The sequence below is a fragment of the Balaenoptera acutorostrata genome, chromosome 5, assembly GCF_949987535.1.
Source record: "Balaenoptera acutorostrata chromosome 5, mBalAcu1.1, whole genome shotgun sequence".
Lineage (NCBI taxonomy): Eukaryota > Metazoa > Chordata > Mammalia > Artiodactyla > Balaenopteridae > Balaenoptera > Balaenoptera acutorostrata.
The window spans coordinates 90,438,858-90,456,296 of NC_080068.1; the positions used below are offsets into that span (position 1 = coordinate 90,438,858).

General features: G+C 36.0%; 1 protein-coding gene across 1 annotated transcript in view; it reads right to left on the reverse strand.

The window, feature by feature from the left end:
- Positions 1–669: 669 nt before the first annotated feature.
- STIM2 (stromal interaction molecule 2) overlaps positions 670–17,439 on the reverse strand; it is a 170,434-nt gene continuing 153,664 nt past the window's right edge. The window contains exons 11-12 of the mRNA XM_057547393.1: positions 7,086–7,359; positions 670–2,476 (exon numbers count right to left, since the gene is read on the reverse strand). Coding sequence (XP_057403376.1) covers positions 1,999–2,476; positions 7,086–7,359 — 752 coding nt within the window. The 3' untranslated portion in view covers positions 670–1,998. The remainder of the gene's footprint in view (positions 2,477–7,085; positions 7,360–17,439) is intronic.

The window sequence follows — 17,439 nt, forward strand, 5'->3', positions numbered from 1 at the left end:
CAAGTGGAAGCCTTGCTGGGCACTCCTAGAGATCCTCCTTCTCCCAGCCCCACTTCAGGCTCTGTGGCTCTTACCTTCTCTATTCATCAAACTAAAAGGTTCTCATCCCTTTTGCAATTTTCAAAGGGAAGAATTCCTGCCTGGTTGTAAGAAGCAGAAAGAAGATTAGGTATTCCCTTCACTCTGAAGAAACTTTCCAGGGCGCTTTTCAATTCTTCATGCACAATTGTTCCCCTTCCTAAACAGCTTTAGGGTCTATGTTCCTCAACTCTTGACATTTCAGGTTAACTTACCTTCTAATTAGTCCAAAACACTATGTTCATTTCGGTCAAACAATTTTTGCCCTCAAAGCACTGTCTATTAAATATATAAATATCTGCGTATATAAATATCATTCAAGACCTTAACAGTTTTTAACAACGGCACTAAAGTACATAAAATTTACAGGAAACTTTGGGAAACTGTTCATATTCTTAGTAAAGTATTGCTTTGGAGCAAATCTTGAATGCTGATTGTTTATCAATCAGCATTTTCATCTAAACAGGACCGAGTTGGACATTATATATTTCAGCCACAAAGCTGAAAAACCATTCTAGCTAATATGCATCAGTTGTTCACCTAAATGTCCATCCACATTGCATTAACCAGATCATTTTGACTGAATTTTTAAAAGAAGCAGTTTAAGCAGAAACTCCCCAAATGTTAATGTACTTTGTTACTCATGTGACAATCTTCACAGTAAAAGTTACCTTTATAATAAGCTATCAGTTTAACAAACCCCAAACTTCATAAATTAATACAATACAATCTAAATGCACCATAAATTTATATTTGTTAATCTTGATATTAGAACATTTAAACATTTCAAACTACATAAAAATATGACAAACAATATAGAAAGAAATTTGTTGACAACTTACTTCCAAAACATCACTATTTCTTATATTGCAGTTAAGCAAGAAGACAGCTTACACAGCTCTCCAAAAAACATATAGTGTTCTTAGTGGAGTGTTATCAATAAAAATCAGCACAGTCCCACACAATAATGTCTTCGATTTATTATCTTTTCCACAGTACAAGTTTTTCACAAACCATAAATCCTTTGCAGTTATTGAGTCTGTAAACAAGTGCCTGAATCCCCACATCCCCCCAGTTTAGTATATGCTTGTGAATGTTGTAAGTCCTTCAATCAAGTTTTAACTCTTCCACTTTGTGTAAGGAATCAAGAGCCTTCTCTCTTTAAATTATTTATATTTTATCATACAGCCTGCAATGCAGAAAATCACAGTGAAAGCCCTGGGAAAAACAAAACAACATGGTCTTTACAGCAGGACTTGAAACTTTATAATGTTAAATGCATTTAAAGAAGCTTCCCATAATAAAAGCGTGGGTTTTTATTTCCAGAAATCAAGTTAATTAGAAACCCTAGGTTCTACTTAAAAACCCATTTTGATCTAAAAGTGAAAACAGTCCCCTATCCATAGTCATTTTATAAACTCTATACAGTTTCACTTGCAGAGATATTTTTCCAGTCTGAGAAACAGTAGTGCAATTAGTTTTACTCCTTTTAAGTTATTTTAGTCCAGGATGTAAATAGCTCTGTGGAAAGATAAGAAGATGCTCTGGTAAACAAGAAATTTTTGCAAGCCCATGCTGGCTTACTAGTCCATTAAAGCTTGTAAGTCCATAGTGGCTCTCAACAAAATGTTGTATATACATCACTAATAACAAAGCAGAAATAAATAGGCAAAAATGACTGTAAACTGTCTCATCTCTTAATGATTTTTCAGTAATAACTGGCTTGACAAATTGATTATATAGTCATTTAAATAAGCAGACAGTAGACAGTTGCTCTTAAGGACATTCCACTATGGCATCCACTCTGGAAAGCCCCAATGGAGTTACATTCCTAAAATTAAAACAAAAAAAGAGGAGTGAAGGATGGGAGATAAAAGTTTAAAGATGCCACTTGAATGGAATTCCACCAAGTCAGCCAGTTCACTTAGATTTCTTCTTAAAAAGGCTTTTAATTTTTGATGGCTTTTTGCTTTTCTCTCCATTATGGCAAAGGTCATGTGGGATGCTGCTTATCCTGGCAACACCTGGGGCTTCCTGAACTGCTTTGCTGTCGTTGCCAGCTGAGGAACATGATGTGTGGCGAGGCTTAGGTACTGGGATGCCACTGGAAAGCTGGTTCATGCTACAGGATTTCTCCAAGATGCCATTGTACACTTTGCTTGCAGGACTGAAGATCATGCTCTTAGTTTCTGTCAGACCTACGCAATCAGGAGAACCCCGGGAGATATCTGCAGCTATGGGCGAATCTCCTCTGGATGAATCCTCCAGAGAGAGCTCATCTCTTGATATTTTTCGAGGAGACAATGTTTGGTATATCTCAAGGCTTGAAGGAGGAGATTGTTTCCTTCCAATGGAAGAATTTAAGGAGTCACATTCTGAAGCTGTGTCTGGCACTTCCCTGGATGAGATAGAGGCAAAGGTAAAATTTTAAATCAATATGTTCTTAAGGGTACCGGCAGACTTTCTAACTAATTCTAACCAAAACAGCTTTCGCTGTTTAAGCTATCGAAATATTAAAGGGAGAGATGTTAAAATTCTATACACATTTCAAAAAATTAGAAAATTACTACTTTAAATAATATAACTTATCAAAATGTTTAATTTTTAACATAAACTATGATAATGATACCTTCCAATCTAGAAAATATTATAACTTAAAGTTATACCTTCTTCAATTGTCAGAGAAATGAAAATGTTTAAATTTTACAGGTTTTTATCATTTCAGCTACTTCTGTGTTTTGTTTCAATACTGAAAATTTTTCTTTCTAAATCACATAGTTGACATATAGTTGAAAAGATGAATTTTAGTCACCACCTTCTCCCTTTATTTTTTAGTCATTGAATTGATTAAATATAGCTTCCTAAGGAAGGAAGAAAAGAATATTCTAAGCTAAAATATAAGCTCTCCCAAGTTTAAAACAGAATGGAAGAGGGGTGAGGCACACTGGGGTGGGGAGTGCATGGCAGGTGAAAGGTAATGATATTGAGCTATTTTTTTAAAGTAAGACATTCAATAAATTCTCACAAATTTATTCCTTTGTGATTTTTCCCTCTTTTCCACAGTGGAAAGAGAAATAAAGAGGACTGGAAAAAATAAAGTTTACAACCCCAAAGCCAACATACAGTAAATGCTATCAGCTATTCCTTCAAAATATACCTCAAACCCACCCTTTTCTTCCTGTCCCACTGCTACCGTCCTTCTTCCTGCCCTACCAGTTACCTCAATGATTGCAATAGCTTCCTAATTCATCTCCCTGCTTCCATTCTTGTTCTTCCCTCTGAGTTACTTCTCTGCACAGCCCTTAAAGTGGTTTTTAAAGACTCAATCAGAGCACAATAATCTCTTGCTCAAAACTTTCCAATGCTTCCTCACACACTTAGGCTAAACTCCAAAGTCCTTGCCAAAGGCCACAAAGCCCTGCACGGTCAGGTCCATGGCTATCCCTCCAGCTGCACGGTGTACCATTTTCTGCCTCTTCCTTGTTCCTGCCACATGCCAATCATGCGACTCCCTCAGGGCTGTTGCACTTGCTATTCCCTCTGCCTCATCCTTTTTCCCCTCCATCTCCACATGACTCAAATGCTCTCTCTCCAGAGATGCTTCCCCTAACTACCCTATCCAAAGCAGCATTCTCTTTCCTTTTACCTGTCTTTGTTTAGCATCCAGAACTTATCACTACCTAAAATATTTTATATTAACTTGTTTATAGTAAGTTTCCCCAGAAGAAAGGAGACAATGAGGGCAGGAAGTCTTATTAACTTTTGTATTCTCCGGAACGGTGACAAGCTCATAGTGGATATTTAATAAGTATAGAAGGGAGGGAGGGAGGGAGGGAAAGAGGGAGGGAAGGAGAAAGGAAGGAGGGAGGGAGGGAAAAGAAAGGGAGGGAGGGAGGAAGGAAAAAAAGAAGGAAGAAAAGAAAAGAGAAGAAAGAGGGGAAGGAAGGGAGGGAGGAAAATTTTGAAGAATAGGGATAACAATTTATTCATTTTTGAATGTACCATACCTGAGATGAATAGTGTTCACTCTATGCACGGAATGATTACGAAATGAAAAGTAGAGTCAAGGTAAAAAGTAACTGGCAAAAGAAATAAGGTGAGAGAAGGAAGAGAGCTGAAGACAGAAAGGCAGGAACACATAAGATCATAATCCACCAGCTGGAACTAGGCCAGGACCGTGTCTCACCTGTCTTGGCAGCTCAAGTTATTAGCAAGTACATGGTACACAGCAAGGACTAAATTCATATTTATAGAGTAAATGAATTGAATGATCTCTCACCTTGGATGATCTAGATTACTATCATTATTCATGTTATGATATGCATGTTTATTGATTTTGACATGTATTTTGTTAATACCATACTTCAGGTATATATTAGACTGCTAAATGTATTTAGTCTTTTCTGTGAACTTTACTCACACATGTATGCAAAGACTGTCTTTATTACACTACAAGCTTTCAGAAGGTACAAAATCTCCTGGGCAAATAAAGACTTAAATAATGCTTTCATTTTATACAGTTACATGTACTGCATAATTTTTCAAATGCTCTTACAATTGATAATGGATAGTGCTAACAGAGGGCAAGAGGCAGTTCAGCTAGGAAAAAATGACTCAGAAATCAATCACTGGTAGGGACTTTTCTGCAAGGCTTCTTTTTGGAGTAGATGTCCATTAATCAAACAGCATATATCACTGTTCCCTGGAGCAGCTTCCAGAGCCAGAAGCTGATCTAGTCAAAATTTTATGAATTTACTTTCTATTCTGTTATGTGGTTTGGCTGCTTTGTGTGTGAAATTCTAAACTAGGTTAAAAATATTTTAAAAACTAGCTTCTAAAATCTAAATAATGTGTGAAAAGAATACTGACCTAATTTAGGAGACCTAGATTCCTGTCCTGGTCCTGCCATTAATCAGTTGTACAATCTTGGGCAAATCACTTAATTTAACCAGATCTCAATTGTCTTGTCTAGGTAAGAGAATTTGATTAATCTCTAATACTACTTCTAGTTCTAATATCCTAATTCCAAAACAAATAATCATCTGAAGTGTTGCTTCTTCTGCATAAGTGGTCAGACTTGGAATATAGGTCTAGTACACCTTAAAATCTCCCATTTTTTCCAGAGCGTATATTCTTCAGAATATTGAATTTAATTGTATGTACCATTTATGTTATTTTTCTACTTTTATTTTTTTCCCACAGTGACGTGCAGTTGAATTTATGTAAGTTTAATGCACGTATAACAAGACTTAACTCAAGGTAAGGTTTAAATGAGTGTATACGTGCAATAATGCATAGAACATAAAAGATTGGTAAATAGTAAATGTTTGTATTATTATTATTTTGTAAGGATTCTGGTGGTTCAACACTTAAAAAACTAAAATGGAGAGGAGGAAGTTGTATGAATCCAAATTCTTCTCAAATTTATGAGCTAGCTGTGAATTTCTGACAGTGCTCTTTGAAATGAGGGCTGAACATTTCCATCAGTGCAAAAAGTTCTACTGGACAGCAGAGCTCTGGAGTTTTCCTACTAATTTCCGTAAGCCACACAAAATTAGTTTTGTCAGTAAAGCCATCTTACTGGTGACTACAGTTATACTGCAAAGGTTAGACAAAAAAGCTGGTCATAAAGTGCTAACCAAGCAAAGCTGCATCAGATTCTCCAGTTGCAATGACAACACAAAACTTGTACTATCTCTTCAGGAATATGCTATAATGATCACTTGCTAATCATAAAATTTACTTTCACTAGCAGACGAAACAATTATGTGTGAAGAATCACATGACAGAGAGCCACCAGGGCTTATGGCAAGTGTCCGGCCCATTCCTTCTGGTTTTGTTTTTCTTACAAGAACAATAAAGACTTCATGGCCACGTGGCTACTAAGTGGCAAAATCAGAAACCAATACCAGTTTTTCTGTCACTTAATACCATACTGCTCCAAAAGAGGAATATGGTTTATAGAGATCCCCGACAGCAACCGGTCTCACTGGACTAGAATACACTGCTGCTATATCTACTTTATAGAAAAAAAAAGGTTATGAATATAATTTCCTCCTTTAAGTTCCTGACATTTTCTTAAATCTTTTGCATCTGATACTGCTTGCTTGCTAGCAAGTACTAGCACATAACAGAACAAATCATTAATTGGCAACAAGTATTTTAAAACCTCAGTCAGTCATATTTAATGTTTCCTTGTGCTCAAGTATACTTAAGCTCATGCCTTTATATTTTACATATGAAACTGTTCGTTAGACAAGTTTATATTCTGAGACTTGAGTCAACTGTGTGCAATAGCCTCTAAGCAGTTATATCTCAAAATATCCTATGTCTGTGGTGGTCAGAATTCTAAGATGGTCCCCCAATTCCCAGCCCTGGTGTACACACATCTTCTCCCAGTTAGTTATTTAATCAAACACTAACATAGGTGCTGCCATGAAGGGATTTTACAGGTGTAATTAAGGCCCAAACTAATAGATCTTAATATATAGAGAGATTATTATCCAGGTAAGCCTTTTGAATTTGGGTATAGAGATCAGAGATAAAGGAAGGCAGAGATTCAAAGCAAAGGAGGGATTTGAAAGAAGGGAAATTCTCTGTTGCTGGCTTTGAAGATAGAGGCCACCCATGGCAAGGAAGAGCGGGCAGCCTCTAGAATCTGAGAGCAGCCCCCCAGCTGAGAGCAAGCACAGAAACCAGGACCTCGGTACTGTAACCATGAGGAATTGAATTCGGCCACAAACAAGTGAGCTTTGATGAGGCCCCCAAGCTCCAGATAAGAATAAAGTCCAGCCAACACTTTGATTTTAGATTGTAAGAGCCTGAGCAGAAAACCTAGCCACACCAAGCTTGGGCTTTGGCATACAGAACTGAGAGCTAATAAACGGGTGTTGTCAGAAGCCACTAAAGTTTGTGGGAACCTGTTATGCAGCAGTAGAAAATTAACACAACATACCACTCCTACCCACCCAGCCCAACACATACTGTATTTCATTCATTGCCAATACCATTGCTTTTCAGCAGAGAAGTAAATGGCCTCCTCCTCCTCTTCATTTCGATATAGAGCAGGACAACTTGACACTGAGAGGATATCTGGATCAGGGGAAGGCAAGGAGTGCTGTGTGTGCTGGGGATGGTGGGGATGCCGGGGGTGTGACGGGTGCGGAGCATGTGCAGGAAGCTGAGCTCGCTGAGACTGAGGCGAGGACTGAACGATGCTGCGGCGGGAGCGACACAAGCTGCTGCTTCTGGCCAGTGATCCAGCAGGTTTAGCCATGGTCCCTGAAAGCCAAGCGGAAATAAATGAAAACTTTCATAAAATCCAATGCTCCTTTCATGCACACTACAAAGACACACCAAAGAGAACTGATGTGATTAATCTACATTTGTCACCACTGAATCTACCTTTATTGAAGTAACTGTACAATTATTACCATCCTCTATCACCTATAAAACTGCTTCTCAGGAAAGTTAAGAAGTAAAAAAATGTAACAAAAATAAAAACAGGTCTAAAAATTAAACAGAAGTGAACATATAAACACATGAGGTTTTAAATATAAAATCTGACATTACTAACCATAAAGGCTTAAACATTTACCCAAGATAACAAATTCTTATATTTAAAAATCAATAAAGCATATTTATAAGGAATCTGTACTTTATTGCAAATATTTTAATGAATTTTAACATTGAAAGACGAGAAAACTATTCAGCAAAACAGGTTGGATTTTTCAACAAATATCTCTTGAGATAGCACAACTTGTTTGAACTTTGAGAAATTTTAAATCAAGGATCATTTAAATACTGTATATATAGTCTCACTATTTTTTAGGCAAAGGTCAGATAAAAACTTGTTTTTTGAACACTGACTACTGTGGAACTAACCAGCAGTCTTAGATTACCTTGTTTCTGCTCCCAGTCTCAGTCTAGACCCACACAGACAGTAGACAAACTTCCTCTATGTGCTTAAATCTTCCCTGAATGGGCACTTCATTTCTTTGCCTTAATGGAAACATAGCTCTCCTAAGAATACCGTTCTCAAGCTGAAGCCATTCATTCTTCATACCTCACATGCTGCAGCACCAGAACAACAGACTGATGGCCTTCTCACTCCCCAATATTGTTGTAAACCCTCACTCCCTTTATAAAAACATGTTCCTTTGACACTCACACTATGAAGCCACGTGAATCTCTCATCTCCACTTCACTAGTCACTTCCTGCTTAGTCTCTCTCTTACCAGTCCATCCAACCTCTCATCAGCTTGAGCCATCTCGTCTGTAAGATCAACACCTTAACCAATCATGGTTTTCATCTCTTCTCACCAGACATTCACCTCTACTCTACTCCACCACCCACTCTCATGCCTTGGTCTTGCCATCATTCAGAATTGCTGCATTTTTGAAATAATAAGCTTAAGACATCAGATAATTTTGATTCTGACATTCCTACCTTTCTAGTTCACACATTCTGTTCCTTCCACTATCTGTCCCATTCTCTACCCTAAACTCAAGGCCCTTATCTACTGTTTATCCCTTTTGCTGCCTTTATTTTCATCTTCTCCCCTTCTATTTCCCATCGGCGCTTAAAAATAAAAGTTGAAAAAACAGGGGGCTTCCCTGATGGCGCAGTGGTTAAGAATCCGCCTGCCAATGCAGGGGACACGGGTTCGAGCCCTGGTCCGGGAAGATCCCACATGCTGCGGAGCAACGAAGTCCGTGCGCCACAATTACTGAGCCTGTGCTCTACAGCCTGCGAGCCACAACTACTGAGCCTGCGTGTTGCAACTACTGAAGCCTGTACACCTAGAGCCTGTGCTCCGCAACAAGAGAAGCCACCACAATGAGAAGCCCACACACCGCAAGGAAGAGTAGCCCCCACTCGCCGCAACTAGAGAAAGCCCGCGTGCAGCAACGAAGACCCAACACAGCCAAAAATAAAAATAAAATAAAATAAATTTATTTTAAAAAGTTGAAAAAACAAACCTGAAAAACAAACAGATAAACAACAAGAGCAACAAGAAAACCTCCTCTACCCTCAGACTGTTTTCAGCTGACATCTCTCTTCCCTTTTATGTAAATGATCTATGTTGCTTTCTCCACTACTTTATCTTCACTCATTCATCAAAGAAATGGTAGAGTGCTTCCACACAATTTCCCTGCAACTATCATTAACAAAGTTATGATAAACTTCCTCATTGCTAAATTCAGTGAGTATCTCCATCCTTCCTTGACATTGGACCAGCACGTGACATTATCAGTTTATCCTTTCCATGACCTCTCCAACCACATTCTCACCTTTTCCTTTACTGTCCCTTAATTGTCTGTCTCCGAAGTTCTGTTCTAGGCCTTGTTATTCTTGTTCCACTTACTCTTCTCAAGAAATTTCATCCACTCCCATTACTTCAATTACCGTTTGCAGTCTATAGAAGTCCAAATCTGCGACTCCAGCTTTTAATCTTTTTCCTAAACTTTAGAACTTCACAATCAACTGCCTACTGGACATTTGGGTGTTCCACAGATACCCACACTGAATTCAGCATTTTCCTCCCCAACCCACTCCTTCTTCTATGTTTCTTACACCTTGGTTAAAAAAAAAAAACACACCACCACTCACCTAGTTATCTGAATTGGAAACAAAGACATTCTTGACTCTTCTTCCTCCATCATAATCCACATCTAGTTAATCATAAAGCGTTTCCAGTTCTACCTCCTGGGTATCTCTCACATCTCTCCACTTCCCCCTCAACAAACCACTGCTGTGTTATGCTGGACTACTGCACCAGAATAATAACTGATCTTTCTCCTCCAACTTATTCTCCATACTGCAACCTGCATGATCATTTTAAAATGGAAAAGGAATATGACATTTTATTGGTTAAAACCCTTAAGTTGCTCCCATTACTTCTAGGATTAGGATAAAGTCAAACTCCTTAACAAGGCTTAGAATGCCCTATTTATCTAGCCTCTAATTTGGAACTAGTGTCCCTCTTCTCTGTTATAGGAATACTAGGAACAATATACCTCACTCAGCTCCCAGAAGTATCAGAGTATCTCTTGCCTCCACACCTTCTGTCCTCATCTCATCTCTCCCTTGACCTCCTATTTCACTTAAAGAGCAGTTCCTCCAGGAAGTTTCCCAACTCCTCCAAATTCAAGGTCAGTGTTTGCCCTCTTGTGCTCACATGGCAACACCAAAGTGTATTTCCCTATGACATAACTTAGTGCATTGCTCTTGTCTGTCCTCCATTAGACTGCATGTTTCATGAAGGAAATAACTGTGTACCATGTTCAACACCGCATCACAACTGGCACAATGCCAGGCAAAAAGTAGATGTACAGGGACTTCCCTGGTGGCGCAGTGGTTAAGAATCCACCTGCCAATGCAGGGGACACAGGTTCTAGCCCTGGCCCAGGAAGATCCCACAAGCTGTGAAGCAATAAGCTCATGCACCACAACTACAGAGCCTGCGCTCTACAGCCCGCGAGCCACAACTACTGAAGCCCGTGCACCTAGAGCCCGTGCTCCACAACAAGAGAAGCCACCACAATGAGAAGCCCACGCACCACAACGAAGAGTAGCTTCTGCTCGCCGCAACTAGAGAAAGCCCACAGGCAGCAACTAAGACCCAACGCAGCCAAAAATAAAATACATAAATAAATTTATTTTTTTTAAAAAGTAGATGTACAGTAAGTATTTACTGAGTGAGTTAACAAACAATTCAAACAGAAACAGCCACTGAAATAACTTGACGGACTGGGAAAAAAAAAAAGAAAATGGGTAAAATTAAAGGGAATATTTTCAGAATATTTGACTACCTCCATAAATACCATACAAGGCTTTTTCCAAACACAAATTATATAATATGAAAATATTTATAATTTAGTAGGCAAACATTAGAATTTTCTCTTACTTATTTATAATGATTCATAGATTACAGAACTGGAAGAAACCCTGGAAATCTTTAGTCTGATGTTCTCACTTTGTCAAAGAAGAAACAGTATCCTACAAATACTAAAAGAATGTGTCCAGACTGACACAGACAATTAAGTTCTACAACTCTTAGCATATAATGCAGCCATTCTCATCAATCACTGGTTACTTGGTATACACAGTAAAACGTAGCCACATTCAGCCATGAATAGGTGTGATGAGAAGGGCTGAGAAGAATCAGGATTCCCTGCTTGGAAAAACGAGTATTACTCACAAAGATGGAAAGATACTGCATGAAGGAGGTTTAAAAAAAAAAGTAAATAGTTTATATGAGGAAAATTCTAAGTAATCCAATAAAGAATATAACATAAAGATGAGACTCATAAATGGGTCACATCTAGAAAATGTTTACAACTCTACAATCCTTTCAAAAATTTTTCTTCTTACATATTGCCATCTCTTACATATTGCCTACACCATAAAACTCATGTAGGATTAAAAAGCAGTTCACTTTGACCTTGTAACAAGCTCTCCTATACAAAAGGTGAACATGTTTAATAATATCTCCAGGCTGTTATTAATTCTCAATGAAAGCCGGCAGCCATCCCTACCTGTGATTTGTAAGAGTAGTTAAATGAAACACTGAAGTTCACTGCACAGAAATTTATTTGAGGTGATTTGTCATTCTAATATCAATAACTACATACAGAAGCACAACAGTTTAATATGACACTATTTTTCAAAGTGTATTTTCTTATGGCAAAGAAGATAAAATTTGGTTTTGAATAAGGGGGTCCCCCCTGCCACCAACGACCAAAAATAATAAGTAATATAGGGACTTCTGGTTCTAGCAATATGGCAGTCAAAGATAACCTGACCACCATTCCCAACCCCCAACCACACACTTTAAATAGCCTCAAGTACTTCAATATGCTGAATAAAATATAACAATAGTTTTAAATGCATAGCTGAGTTTGCAAGGAAGAAGAGAAAATTCTCGGATGCCAAAACACAAAGACTAAAAGTCAGAGCTAATAGGCCTGTGAGTGATGTTGAAACTGCTGTAGGAGGTTCTCAGTCTCAGTAATTTAAGGGTTTGTGCTTTAATTTGGGGCTATAAATGACATCTTAAGCCCACAGAAGGTGAGGAATAGGAATTATGAGTGTTCTGGATAAAAGCCTGGGCCTAGATGGCTGCATTCCTCAGTGGGAGGGTGTACTGAAAAGAAATCTGACCAATGAACACGGGAACTTCCTTCAATGCATGTTCTCTGGATACAGGAATTTAAAAAGGTTCTTGTGAAAAACTCAATATGCTGGGTGTTCAATACTCAAACTCAATACAAACTAACTCATATTACCCTGGAGTTCAAGTTTATACTACCAGAAGGGTCTGTGAAACCCAAATCCAAAAGGTTAACAAAAAAAAAAAAAAAAAAAAAGATGGTCCTGAGTAGGTGAAGCCCTTGAAACTACTGCCAGAAGCAAAAGAAATCATACTGAGGAGCACTCCTACTCCTCACAAAGTGTTTCCCTGGAGGGAAGAAAAAAAAGAAGTTCCTTTAAGATAGTTCAGTAAAACACTATAAAACAGGAGAAGGCAATCTGCTCTGCAAACTCAAGAAACAGCTGCAATAATCAATCAAGAACATCAAATAATACAATTATCAAATAAAACTAAAAAGTAAGATGTTTAAGGGCATTAAATTATAAAATAGAAATGAAAAATGAAAAAAGGACAAGGCATTAAAAAACAAGTAGATTTTATGAAGAATCAAGGAGAACTAACAGAAATGAAAACAGTCACAAATTAAAAATTCAAAGAATGGGTTAAACAAAATTGGAGCTGAAGAAAGAGTAAGTAACCTCGAAGACGGATCTAAGGAAATTTTTCTGAATGCAGCACAATTAGATAAAAAGAAAGGTTAAGAGATGTGGAAGATAAAATAAGATCAAACATATAATTATAGGCTAATATTAGTCTTATATTTCTATACAACTAATATTCCAGTAGGAGTGAACAGAGAAAAGAAAAACAATATTAAAAGAGAAAACAACTAATAATTTTTCTGTAATTGAAAAAAGATAGTCATCTTCAGATTCAAAAGCACACCAAGTATCAGGGAAAAAATTGTACACCTAATTATATTATAGGAAAAACGTGTAACAAAAGAAAATGAAAACATTTTCTAAGTGCTGAGAGAAACGAGAAATTACCTAAAAGGAAACTGGAACAATCTGCCTTACTAAAACTTCTCAACAGTAACAATAAGAGGCCTGAAAATAACAACAAATGTTTTCAAAATACTATGGGAAAAGTAATTGTTCATCTAGAATGTGATATCCAGTTAAACTATTATTCTCAAGTGAGAGTGAAAATAAAGACATTTTCAGGCAAAGACAGAATTTACCACTCTCAGTTGCTAACTGAAAGAATTTTTACCAAAGAACATATTTTCAAGGAAGAAAAAAAAAAAAGGAAAGAGTAAAAAGCAAAATACAATGATGAACAGAGAAACACATGTCTTTCTGAACAATGACTGAATAAAACAATAAAAAAATGACTTTTGCAGGGTATTCAAAACAAAATACTAGACAACATTAATATATAAGATGCAGAGGATAGTGTCTAAAATTAAAGCATCTGAGGATCCTTTAGGAGAATGACAGAGAAGCTGAAAAGAGGTATAGAAAAGAGAAACCACAAAATAATATGCCAGAGAGAAATCCAAACAGATCAGCAAGCAGATTAAATGTAATTGGATTAAATTGGCCTTCCCTGGCAACAGAGATCCTCAAATAGAATGCAAAATAGTAACAGTTATTGCTATTTCTTATACAGACGTATCTAGAGCCTGATGATGGAAAAAATTTTAAGTAAAGAAAAAGTTACACTGGCAAATATTAATCAAAAGCAAGCTCCTATAGCTATTTTAATATCAGATAATACAAACTTAAAGGCAAAAAGTACGGTTAGCTGTAAAGCAGTCTCCGCATAATCACAGAAGAATAGTTAATCTTTTAAAAAGATACATCTGGACTTGTAGTCACCGAATAACTTGGTTTAAACTATATAAAATAGAAATGAGCAGAATTACAAGAAGAAATTGATAAATGTGAGAGATCTGAACAAACTTCTTTCTGCAACTGACAGAAAAGTAGACCAAAATGTAGGTATATAGAGATTTTTCATAACTAATACATGATTTAACCAACAATATAGTATCCTATAACTAACAATTAAGAAAATATACTTTTCAGGTATGTGTGGAAAATTTTAAATATTCGATCAAATAAATACTAGGTCATGAAGCAAGTCTCAGAAGATACCAAAGAATAAATGTTATACAGATGCTATTCTCTAAGCATAATACAATTAGAAATTGATAAGTAAAGATATTCTTTAAAAACTAACGCCCAAATAAACAACAAAACAAACATACTACATTTGGAAACTTAAACATATACTTCCAGATAATCCATATTTCAAGGAAGAGACATATTAAAAGTTGGAAACATTTTAAAACTAGATGATAATCAAACTATATGTATCCGAACTTTAGGCAGACTCAGTTAAAGTCGTTCTTAGAGGGAAATTCACAGCCATAAAAATCATACATTAAGGAAAACAGGAGGACTGAAAATTCATGAGCCAGGTGTCTAAATATTGAAAACAAACAAACGAAGCAAATTCCAATAAAGGAAATAAAAGATAAGAGCAGAACTAAATGGAGAATATCAACAAAACCAACAGTTAGCTCTCTGAAGAATGATGAAGTGAAATAAAATAGACAAATCATGCCAGATTAATCAAGGAGGAGAAATGAAAATTTAAAGATGTGAGATTTTTAAAATCATATTAAATACTATGGAACACTTTAAGCCACAAATTTTATAACTCAGATAAAACAAACAATATTTTAGAAATATATAATTTAACAAATCTAGACTTATGACCATTTTAAGAAACTGAATCAATAATTTAAAAATCTGTCTCCTTCCCTCCTGCCAGCATACACACACACCAAACTCAAACTGCCTATAGGCAATTTCTTCAAAATCTTCATAGAATCATCTGTATCTTATAATATTTCAGAATACAGAATAAAATTCAAAACATTTATTGAGGATTATTATGGGCCAGGGTATGTTCTAATTGTTTTACAAATATTATTTGGTTTAAATTACAAAATAATCTCATAGGGTAGGTTACATTTTACAGACAAGGAAGCTGAGAGTCAGAGAGAGTACCTCCCACAAAGTTACACAAATAAAAAATAATGTTTTGTGGGACATTCAAAACAAAACAAAATACTAGACATTACATACATATAAGTAAAATGGAGGAGTAAGGATTCAAACTCTAGCAATCTTGTTCTAGAGACCAAATTCTTAACTACTACTATAAGAGTAAAAAAAAAAAAAAAATGAAATGAAAGAAAAAGGGGTATTCTTTGCCTTATTTTATGATGTTAATATAACCTTGATACCAAAATCAGAGTGTCGAGAAGGAAAATTATTGACTAATCTATGATTTAAAACGTAAAAACCCTAAATAAAATAATATAGCAAACCAAATCTAATTATTATCAAAACAGAACATTGTGACAAAAATAGTTTCACTGACATTTAAAGGAATTTATTTAAACAGATTAAAATTCAATGGAATAAAGAAAAATAAAACAAGCAATTACCTCAAATTATGCAGAAAAATAACATGGTAAAATTTAACATCCATTGATTTAAAAGAAAAATCATTCTTAGCAAAATAGAAATAGAGATTAATTTCCTTAACTTAAAAATAATCTATCAGGGACTTCCCTGGCAGCCCAGTGGTTAAGACTCCGTGCTCCCAACGCAGGGGGGCGTGGGTTCAATCCCTGGTCAAAGAACTAAGATCCTACATGCCTCATGGCTCGGCCAAAAAAAAAATGTAACCCATCGAACACAGAGCAAAAAACAAAACAAATAAACAAAAAAACACACTTCATGATGAAATAAGCATTCTCTTTAAAGTTAGAAATGGCGATCACTATTTGTCTGCAATCACTTTCGCACTTTTATTCAACATTTTACTGGAGGTCTCAGATTGCCTTGGGAAAAAAGCTCAAGGAATGGAAAGGGGGGAAAAAGTCATTATTATTGTCCACACAAAAAAATCCAAAACACTCTTATAGAAAAATTCAATGTTTCTATATACAAAATCAGCATACCAAGATCAACAGCTTTTCCCTACATATCAGCAACAAGCAATTTGAAGTATAACTTTTTAAAGAAAGGTAACACATGTAACTATTAAAAAAACAAGCTAAAAATTAATTTTTAAATTCAAAGAAATTCCAATAAAAGCCCCATGTAACTTTTCATGGCGTTTCGTGAGCTGATCCTAAAATTCATAAGAATAACTTGCCAAGAGTAGCAATTCTGAATTTAATAGAGGAAGATTTAAACCCATCAAACATTAATACTTACTATAAAGCTACATATAGCAACTAAAGCAAAATGGGATCAATGGAACAAAAATAGAGAGCCTGGAAGCATTTATGCATCTATGGAGAGAAGCTGTATTACAAACCAGCAAGGATAGAGCAGGAATGAGACTAGGACAACTGTTTATCCATACATCAAGAGATATCTTTAGATTCCAACCTCACAATAGGAACAAAAATAACTTCCAGGTAGATTAAAAGACTAAAGGATTAAAGTGAAAGTTAAAAACTTTTAGTAGAGCAAACAACAATCTATCGCCTTATGAAAAAGACATAAAAATACAAACCAGATTTGTAAATTTGTCATTAAAAATGTTTTTTTTTGAAAAAAAAACCATTTGATTAAAAGAGAAAATAAGTAACATAGCACAGTAAAAAAGAAAAGCCAAGGCCTAGGAAAAGACATCTGCAACCCTCAAATAACCAGAAAATAATAATAATAATAAAAATTCTTCCAAATAAGTAAAGAATCTTGGAGGGAGATTCCACAGCAGGAAAAAGAAACTCAGAAAGGAAAAAATCTGAATGACAAACACCAATAAATATGAAATGGTACTCAACCTCAGCAGTCATTAAAGAAATTACAATTTTAATAACACTAAAGTATCATATCACACGCATTCAAGTTACAAAACAAATAAATCAGATCATTCCTAGTATGGTGAGGATACAGGCAGACAGGCATTCTTATAAACAGTGGGTATGTAAACAGAGAGAACCACTATGAAAGCAACTTGGCAACGACTAGTAAGAGGTGCCTTCCCAATGACTTAGCAATCCATTTCTAGGTGTCCACCCAGAGAAACTCTCAAAGTTAGGAACAAGGAGACAGAGATAAGGATGCTCATTTCAGTATTGTTCGCAAGGACAAAAAAGTAGAAAGCACCTATCTCAGTAGAAAAATGGATAAACTGTGGTTTATTATTAAAAAAGATAAAGATA